Below are 10,418 nucleotides of genomic sequence, written 5' to 3' on the forward strand. Positions count from 1 at the left end.
TCTCTCATCAAAATGGCGCCGTTGCTGGGGAATTGCAAACGTGTGCCTTATTATTGGTTATTGTAAATAATTGCTTTTTGATTTGTTTTTATTTTTTTATTAAATTAAAAGGTTATTGATTTTTATTTTAAAATTTTTTATCTTATCTTATCTTATTTCAAAAGTCAAATTTCAAAATTCAAATTTAAAAATTTTTTTAAAAAAAAATTCAAATTTAAAAAAATTTTCAAATTCAAATTCTTAGCTCATCACCCTTGTTCAGAACAACTGTTCGTTCGGAGGAAGTGTCCAAGAGGACCCCAATCAACATCTAACGACCTTCCTGAGAATATGTGACACAGTGAAGTCTAATGGTATTCATCCTGACGCCTATAGACTACTCTTATTTCCATTCTCACTCAAGGATAAGGCAGCCAAGTGGCTGGAGTCTTTCCCAAGGGAGAGCTTGACAACCTGGGAAGATGTGGTGAACAAATTCTTAGCAAGATTTTACCCTCCTCAACGAATCAATAGGCTGAGAGATGAGGTCCAAACTTTCAGGCAACAAGATGGTGAGACTCTATATGAAGCATGGGAGAGGTTTAAAGACCTAACAAGGAGGTGCCCACCAGATATGTTCAATGAATGGGTGCAGCTACACATTTTCTATGAAGGGCTCTCTTATGAGTCAAAGAAGGCCGTAGACCATTCATCCGGAGGATCTTTGAACAAGAAGAAGACCATTGAGGAGGCCATAGATGTCATTGAAACAGTAGCAGAGAACGACTACTTCTATGCTTCCGAAGGAGGGAACACAAGAGGAGTAATGGAGCTAAACAATGTAGATGCTCTGCTGGTCCAAAACAAGCTCATTACCCAGCAGCTGGCTGACCTCACCAAGAAGATGGAGAGGAACCAAGTAGCAGTAATCTCCACTTCATCAACAACCCAAGAAGGAGTGAATGAAGAAGCAGAGGATAGTCAGGAGCAAGCCAACTACATTGGGAATTCACCGAGGCAAAACCATGATCCATACTCCAAGACCTACAACCCTGGATGGAAGAATCACCCAAACTTTGGGTGGGGAAATCAACAAGACTAAAGCCTTGATCAAAGACGCCCAAATCCAAACAATGCAGCCCACCAACACTTCACATCTAGACCATATCAACACCCCCATAACAACACCTCTCCACATTCATATCAAGGCCAGAATAACCCTCCTCAGCCTGACCTATCATCATTTGATGAAAGAATCTCAAGGATTGAGAATCTACTTGAAGGCATAGACAAAGAGATTCAAGATAGTAAAGCATTCCGAGAAGAGGTGATGTCCAATATGTAGAATCAGGATGCTGCCATCAAGAAACTTGAGAAACAAATTGGCTACTTCTTCAAGCAAATTCCCCGCCACAACCTTCGCAGCAAGACTAGCTCAACACAAAGGGAGGAGTGTCAGGCTATCACCCTTAGGAGTGGGAAGGAACTGAAGGAAACCCCCCAGAAACCACAAAAAGAGGACTCAAATAAAGAGGAAGAAGAGCAGGACGAAGCTCGAGTTCCCACTTTGAATTCACAAAAAGGGGAAGGAGTGCTGAAGCCAGATGCCCCAAGAGTCCCATACCCTCAGCAATTAAGGAAGAAAGGGGATGACCATCAGTTTTCGAGATTTTTGGAAATCTTCAAGAAACTGCAAATCAACATAACATTTGCTGAAGCAATAGAACAAATGCCACTCTACGCCAAGTTCTTGAAGGAGCTCATGACTAAGAAGAGAAGCTGGAAGAACAACGAGACTATGATACTAACCGAAGAATGTAGTGCTATCATTCAGCACAAACTACCCCAGAAATTGAAGGATCCCGGGAGTTTTCAAATCCCTTGTATTATAGGGGAAGTCACAGTGGAAAAGGCTCTTTGTGACCTAGGAGCCAGCATCAATTTGATGTCAGTAGCTATGATGAGAAAGATGAAGATTGAGAAAGCTAAACCAACAAAGATGGCCTTACAATTGGCAGACCGATCGTTCAAGTTCCTGCATAGCGTCGTAGAAGATTTGCTGGTGAAAGTGGGAGATTTTATCTTCCCAGCAGACTTTGTAGTGCTAGACATGCAGGAGGAAGCCAAGGCTTCCATCATTCTGGGAAGGCCATTCTTGGCCACTGCTGGAGCTGTCATTGATGTACAAAAAGGAGATCTCACCCTGAGATTACACAATGAAAAGATGACGATCAATGTATTCAAGGCCATGAGTTACTCACCAGAGCAAATGGGAGAGTGTATGAGGTTGGACTCACTTGAAGACGCAGTGCAGAAAAGTTTTGAAGAAGAAGAACCTGAAGGTATAATAGAGGAAGAGTCTACGTTTAGTGAAGAGTTTGCAACAGCAGAGAGTCAAATACAAGGTGCACCAAAGGAAGAGAACGAAAAGTTAGAAGCACCCAAACTTGAACTCAAAGCATTGCCACCCTCTCTCAAATATGCATACTTAGGAGAAGATGAAAATTATCCAGTAATTATAAGCTCATGCCTCAGCCATGATCAAGAGGATGAACTGCTCAAAGTACTGCGAAACCACAAAGATGCTATTGGTTGGAATCTTGCTGACTTGAAGGGGATAAGTTCGGCCATATGTATGCACAAGATACTGCTGGAAGAAGATGCCAAACCATCCATTCAATCCCAAAGGAGGTTAAACCCAATCATAAAGGAAGTGGTACAGAAGGAAGTTATGAAGTTGTGGCAAGGGAGGGTAATTTACCCAATCTCAGACAGCCCCTGGGTTAGCCCCGTGCATGTCGTCCCAAAAAAAGGAGGAATTACCGTGGTTCCCAATGAGAAGAACGAACTAATTTCTACAAGGACAGTCACAGGATGGCGGATGTGCATAGACTACAGGAAGCTCAACGAGGCTACACGAAAAGATCATTTCCCCCTTCCATTCATGGATCAGATGTTGGAAAGACTTGCAGGGCACGCATATTATTGTTTTCTCGACGGTTATTCAGGATATAACTAAATAGTGGTTGATCCCAGAGATCAAGAGAAAACCTCATTCACTTGCCCATATGGAGTGTTTGCCTACAGGCGCATGCCATTTGGGCTATGTAATGCACCTGCAACTTTCCAATGCTGCATGCTTTCTATCTTTTCAGATATGATAGAAAAATTCATTGAAGTTTTTATGGATGATTTCTCGGTATTTGGAGATTCCTTCCCTAGTTGCCTACATCACCTCGCCTTGGTATTGAAAAGATGCCAAGAGACCAATTTGGTTTTGAACTGGGAGAAATGTCACTTTATGGTGACATGAGGAATAGTCCTTGGTCACAAAGTTTCTAACCAAGGCATTGAGGTTGACAGAGCTAAAGTAGAACTTATTGAAAAACTGCCTCCACCCAGTGATGTCAGGGCAATTAGGAGCTTTTTGGGGCATGCTGGTTTTTACAGAAGGTTTATTAAAGATTTTTCAAAGATAGCCAAGCCCTTAAGCAATCTCCTTGTATCTGATACACCATTTATCTTTGATGAAACATGCATGTTAGCCTTTGAAAATTTGAAAATGAGGTTGTCCTCTGCTCCTATCATTTCCCCACCTGATTGGAATTTACCATTTGAGTTGATGTGTGATGCATCTGATTTTGCAGTTGGGGCAGTGTTAGGACAGAGAAAAGACAACTTAGTCCATGTGATATACTATGCTAGCAAAGTCCTTAATGATACTCAAAGAAATTATACCACTACTGAAAAGGAGTTACTACCAATAGTTTTTGCATTTGACAAGTTTAGATCATACCTCATTGGTGCTAAAGTGATTGTTTTTACAGATCACACAGCACTTAAATATTTGTTTGCCAAGCAAGAATCAAAACCAAGACTAATAAGATGGATCTTATTGCTGCAGGAATTCAATATTGAAATCAGAGACAAGAAAGGAGTGGAGAACAAGGTAGCAGATCACCTATCCAGGATTCCTCATGATAAAGGTGGAACACCTGATACAAGTGTGAACGAGTTTTTCCCTGATGAGCAGTTGATGATAGTTCACAAAGCACCATGGTTCGCAGACATTGCCAACTTCAAGGCAACTAGGGCATTGCCTCCAGAGATCAACAAACATCAAAAAAGGAAGCTCATGAATGATGCAAAGTACTTTGTCTGGGATGAGCCATATCTATTCAAGAAGTTTTCAGATGGAATCCTTAGAAGATGTGTTTCGGAAGAAGAAGGACGAGAGGTCCTATGGAATTGCCACGGCTCATGCTATGGAGGCCACTTTGGAGGGGATAGAACTGCAGCTAAGGTGTTACAAAACGGATTCTTTTGGCCCACCCTTTTTAAGGATGCCAAAGAACTAGTAAAGAGCTGCAATGAATGCCAACGATCTGGAAACTTACCCAAAAGAAATGAGATGCCACAAAATTTCATCTTGGAACTGGAATTGTTTGATGTGTGGGGAATCGATTTCATGGGACCATTCCCAACCTCATATGCAAACAAATACATCTTGGTAGCAGTAGACTATGTTTCCAAGTGGGTAGAGGCTATTGCAACCCCAACGAATGATAACAGGGTAGTCATGAACTTCCTCAGGAAGAATATCTTTAGCCAGTTTGGTGTCCCACAAGCACTCATCAGTGATGGATGGAGCTATTTTTGTAACAGACCACTAGAAGCTCTTCTCCTACGATATGGAGTAAAACACAAGGTAGCCACACCTTACCATCCCTAAACAAGTGGACAAACTGAGATATCCAACAGAGAGCTAAAGAGGATTCTGGAAAAGACTGTGGGTGCATCAAGAAAGGATTGGTCGAAGAAGCTGGATGATGCTCTTTGGGCATACAGAACAGCATTCAAAACACCACTTGGAATGTCCCCATATCAACTAGTGTATGGGAAAGCTTGTCATTTACCACTGGAACTGGAACACAAAGCTCTCTGGGCTATCAAGATACTAAATTTTGACAGCATTGCTGCTGGTGCAAAGAGGATCTTGCAGCTGCAAGAGATGGAGGAATTCAGGTCACAAGCCTATGAAAATACCAAGATGTATAAAGAGAAAGCAAAGAGAAGACATGACCTGCATCTTGCACCCAGGAGCTTCGAAAAGGGGCAGCAAGTACTCCTTTACACTTCCAAATTGAGACTATTCCCAGGAAAACTCAAATCAAGGTGGTCCGGACCTTTTCTTGTCACAAAAGTTTCGTCATATGGACACATCGAAATCATGGATGAAGGTTCAGAGAGGACTTTTACAGTGAACGGACAAAGACTCAAGCATTATCTGGGCAACATGGGGGAAAACCCCAGAGTAAATTACCATCTCAAGTAAAGGAGGAACCGTCGAGCTAGCGACGATAAAAGAGCGCTCTGTTGGGAGGTAACCCAACCTCAGGTAGTTTCCTTTTCATCTTTATTTCAATAAGGATCACAAGTTGTTTCCCCTGTATTGCGAGGAGCTAAGTTTGGTGTTTCACACCAAAACAATTCAAGAGTGAAAGTGTGATTCTAAGTTTGGTGTTCCACCAAAGACATTAGTTAGAATTACACCCCACTCCCAAAACACATTGCTAGCTCCAACCAATCAAGGAAAACCACTTAGATGTAGTTAGACTTTAGTAATAATTATTTTGTTAACAACAAGATAAGAGATTCTCTGCATATATGCAATGTTTTGTATTGGGCAAGGAACTAAGTTTGGTATTCACACACCAAATTAAGTTCAAAAGCCACAAGCATACATGCAAGCTAACTATGTCTCAAGTGCTTTGGGGACAAGCAACTTCCAATAACTTTGCAGGAATCTTATGAGGAAATGGTACACCTTCACCCAAGAAAGCGAAGTAGCAAGGACTAGGATGATGACAAAGAAAGAGGGCAACTAGAAATCATCACCCGAAGGTTGCATTGTTACTTAATTCCATTATACTCAGAATTGTTGAAAATTGGAAGTCCGAATGCACTTTTGATTAATAGTTACTCGTAGTTGGAACCTTTTTAAATTCTGTCTTTTAAGTTTTTGTTGAATAGGTCTATGTTTGCTGGTCTCTATGTCACTGCATCCTTACTTTGCTTACTTGTATGTTTGTCCCTTTAAATCAAATGAAAAGAGAATGTGTGTTTTTAAAGACCAGAGAGGAGTTCATACTATGGAGTAATTTCATGAGTTTGTGGTATAGTCATAAGTTAGCTAAGTTGGTTCAACCATAAGGTGGGAAGACAACTATCTGTCAGGAATGCTATGCTTGAAACGCACCCCATGAGACTAGCTAAATAAGAAGATCCTAATAAGAAAAAGGGAAAAAACAATCAAAGTTGAGGAATAAAAGAAAAAGAACAAGCAATAAGGCTAGGCACCAATGGTTTTTAATCTTGAGGCATGTGTCTGTGGTGCTCCTGTGTGAGGGATCTACTTGGATGAATAAGCTCTTAGGGGTGCTTTATCACTTGGTAACTTGGGTTAACTAACCCGGGATTATCAGCTGAAAGTCCACTATCAAGAGTAACCCTCATTACAGAGCATTTAGTAACCCAAAGAGGTGCTGGACACCAAGGTCTCAAGAAAAAAAAATAAATAAACTATGTGCCTGTGGTGTGTATGTATGGGGGGAGAGACTTGAGCAAGTAAGTCCTTAGGGGTGCTTCAACACCTAGCACCTTGAACCAACTGGTTCGGGAGTGTTGGCTGAAAGCTTATTTTAAAGAGTTGCCCCCTTACAGAACACTTAGCCTAAGAACACAAATAAGCCCTGAAATAACAACAAAAGGATCAATAAATAAAAGTTTCATGGGATGCAATCACAGTGAGTATTCGAGGACATGATAAAGGTCTGAAAGCCAGGAATGAACCTAAGTTGCTATGCATGAAACCACGATAAAACCAGGGACATGACTTCCACAAGAATGACTCACTTCTCTTGGCATTCCATTCATCATTCTCTTGTTCCAGTACTTGCTTAGGGACAAGCAAGCTTTAAGTTTGGTGTTGTGATGCCAGGGCATTTTGGCCAGTTTCACTGACCTTTTCTTTACTGTTTTTAGGGTAGTTTCATGCATTTCCTTAGGAAATAAGCTGGTTTTGGGTAGATATTCACTTACATCGCATTGTGCAATTTACATGATTTCATGAGGATTTTGCATGAATTTAAGGACAAATTGGATGTTGAATTTCCCATGACTTGGACTAGAACTTTGATGCACTTTATTGCTTGATTTCAGGACAAGGGAAGCAAAGAAGAACCACATTAGTGGCTACGTTAGTTACACTAACGTTAACACTAACGTGGAATGGGAGTAACTTGCAAAGTTAATGAGAAAAGTGATTGCCAATAACGCTCTCGAAGCCATCATTGCCCACGTTAAGAGTCACGTTAACTAAGTTAACGTGAACTCTAACGTGGAAGAAAGGAAATGGAGCCAACGTTAGTGACAATTAACATTATCACTAACGTTGGACCAAGCTCATAAGTGGCCACGTTAGTCACCACGTTAACTTAGTTAACATGGCCTCTAACGTTAAGAAGAAAGGGGGGAAGCCATCGTTAGTGACATTCAACATTATCACTAACGTTGGCCAAGTCACACTAGGCCACGTTAACTCCCACGTTAACCTAGTTAACGTGGAAGCTAACGTGAGGAAGGGAGGTGACGCCAACGTTAGTGACACCCAACATTGTCACTAACGTTGGAAGGAGCCCACACATGCCACCATGAGCCACGTTAGCTCCCACGTTAACTTAGTTAACGTGGAAGCTAACGTGGATAAGGGAATATTGAACCAACGTTAGTGACACTCAACTTTGTCACTAACGTTGGAGATGGTTAGCATAGGCTACGTTAGAAGCCACGTTAACCTAGTTAACGTGGACTCTAACGTGGGAGCTAGGGGGCACATTGGAACGTTAGTGACAATATTAAGTGTCACTAACATTCTCGAAGGTTGGCAAGCCTACGTTAAAAGAGCCACGTTAACTAAGTTAACGTGGACTCTAACGTTGGGAAGGGGGAGGCTTCTCAATGTTATTGGGAAAGTTGAGTCCCAATAACGTGCGCAAAGGACAAAGAGGCAACGTTAGTGGCAACGTTTGTGCCACTAACGTTGAGGTTAACGTGGCTCTTACTTGGGTAAGGAACGTTAGTGAAAAAGTTGAATGTCACTAACGTTCTCGAACCCATATTTTCACTGAACGTTAACACCACTAACGTCCTGAGCTAAAGTCTCTGCCCACTTCACAATTTCTCTCTGTAAGTAAAGCCAAGCCCAATGAAGAAGATAACTGCTTCAAACTCAAGATCCAAAGGCCCAGACCCAAGACTTGAAGAACCAACTAGAAGAGTAGAAGAGTAGTATATATAGGAGTAACTTTGAATTATTTTAGGGAGTTGGAAAATATAGGGAGCCTCTTGGCATAGAATTACTCTCTGTATTTACTTTCTCTGCACTTCTAGTTTCATCATGTATTCTCCATCTTTGTTTTCATTTTCCAGAGCTATGAACAACTAAACCCCTTTCATTGGGTTAGAGAGCTCTGTTGTAATTTGATGGATCAATACTAGTTTTCATTATTCTTCTTCTATCTTTTCTCTTGATTTTACTTGAAAGCTTTCGATCTTCATCCAATTGGGTAGTTATCTTGGAAAAGAAGCTATTCATACTTGGATCTCTTCTGAACCTTGAAAGAGGAATGAAGAGATCAAGCTAGAAATGCTTTCTCATGCTGGACCAAATTGGGTTTGGATGGATATGTGACTATAATCCTCTCAACACTTGATTTGGGAAATGCATGTGGTATAATCAGTGACCATACTTCATCTCTTCTCATGAGCAATTGACCAAGGAATTGGCTATTGATCAAGATTTGAGAGATTGAATTACAAGAAATTGTAATTCAATCACTTAAGATTGCCAAGGAGATCAATGAGTGCATTGATTGAGGAAGAGATGAAAATGAAATTGATCCGGAGAATGTAACATCTTCTAAGCCCAATGAACTCCCCATTTCTGATCTTACCCATTCTCTTTATTTTCTGTTATTTACTTTCATGAGCAATTCCCCCATTCCCATTTACAATTCTGCAATTTACTTCGGTCATTTACTTTCAGTTCTTTAATTCTAGCATTTACTTTTTCTGTCATTTACCTTTCCGCCATTTTATTTTCTGCAATTCTAAACTTAATTCCTGGATTCGCTCAACTAGAACATTCCTCTAATTAAAGTTGCTTGATCAATCAATCCTTGTGGGATTCGACCTCACTCTATTGTGAGTTTTTACTTGACGACAAATTCGGTACACTTGCCGAAGGAAATTTGTTATGAGACAAGTTTTACGTGCATCACCTGATGCCACTCAACCACCACAAAATATATCAGAGACGTGACACACCGCCATAACATCATTTTCCGAGGCTCCAAGACCTCTGGATGGACAACCTGGAGGACGTCGGGTGTGCTATAGGGCATCCATATAAACTGAGAAAAGCAAGTCAAACCCATTTGTCGAGTTCGTTAAACCATATAAACTGAAAGAAGCATTAACTATACATACGAGAATAGCTTACTTACATCCCGAGCCTGTAACAAGTCAATCCTCAGTCGAGCCATCTGCACCCGAGGTCCCTTCTCACTAATCCCATGATTGTAACCTGACCACCTGCGTAGGAAATTAAACACGGAACTGCATTAGTGAATAATTCTAAAAGGCATAAAATTGCATGAGTAATTGACAATAAATCAAATAAAGATAAATAGTACAATACGATAGTGGTACCTCGATGCAAGGGGCCAGCTAAACGCATCATACCCAGCAGGCCTAAAACCAGGAAAACGCCAAAAGATCCAAGACTGAAGTAACTGTAACGGCCCAGCTAACTTCACTACATGTCTGTTGGCCACTCGACACATGCACCGGTACAACCATGCTAGTGCCGCCGACCCCCAGCTATAGCCACCCATCTCCTCAAGCCTAGCTACAAACGGTAACCATCTGATATGAATACGATTGTCAGACTTGTTGGAAAACAGCTGGGTGCCCAACAATATCATGATATAGGCACGGGCATAGCGCCTGACTGTCTCCTCATCTGCCCCCTCGTTGCACTCTGTGAAAGTCTCCTGGAACCAGGTACAGTTCACTGTGAACTTTTGTATTTGGTTCATGGGAGGTAACACACCAAGCAACTCATGGAACCACTGCCAAGCTGGCCTGCCACCCTCTATGTATATGTGGAAGTCTGTCAGGCAACCATTGACATAATGTCCGTCCACTGACAACCCCAACTGGTACGCGACGTCCTGAAGTGTGATGGTGCACTCGCCGAACGGCATGTGAAATGTGTGCGTCTCCGGACGCCACCGCTCCACGAATGCACTGACAAGGGGCTCGTCCAATCGGAACCATCTGTCGTTCAGTCTCGCAAGATGGTATAGTCCGGCCAT

General features: G+C 41.6%; 1 protein-coding gene and 1 non-coding gene across 2 annotated transcripts; both read right to left on the reverse strand.

Moving 5' to 3' along the window:
- Positions 1-511: 511 nt before the first annotated feature.
- Positions 512-618, reverse strand: LOC112780415 (small nucleolar RNA R71). Its single transcript, XR_003191255.1, has one exon. It is a non-coding gene; the product is annotated as a small nucleolar RNA R71 (small nucleolar RNA).
- An 8,712-nt stretch (positions 619-9,330) lies between these two features.
- On the reverse strand, positions 9,331-10,418 carry LOC112778624 (protein MAIN-LIKE 1-like). Its single transcript, XM_025822926.1, has 3 exons — positions 9,751-10,418; positions 9,546-9,633; positions 9,331-9,432 (listed from the first exon to the last, which is right to left on the reverse strand). Exons 1-3 carry the CDS (start codon positions 10,416-10,418, stop codon positions 9,331-9,333), a joined length of 858 nt encoding a protein of 285 aa, XP_025678711.1.

Source organism: Arachis hypogaea, chromosome 19 (genome assembly GCF_003086295.3).
Source record: "Arachis hypogaea cultivar Tifrunner chromosome 19, arahy.Tifrunner.gnm2.J5K5, whole genome shotgun sequence".
Classification (NCBI taxonomy): Eukaryota; Viridiplantae; Streptophyta; class Magnoliopsida; order Fabales; family Fabaceae; genus Arachis; species Arachis hypogaea.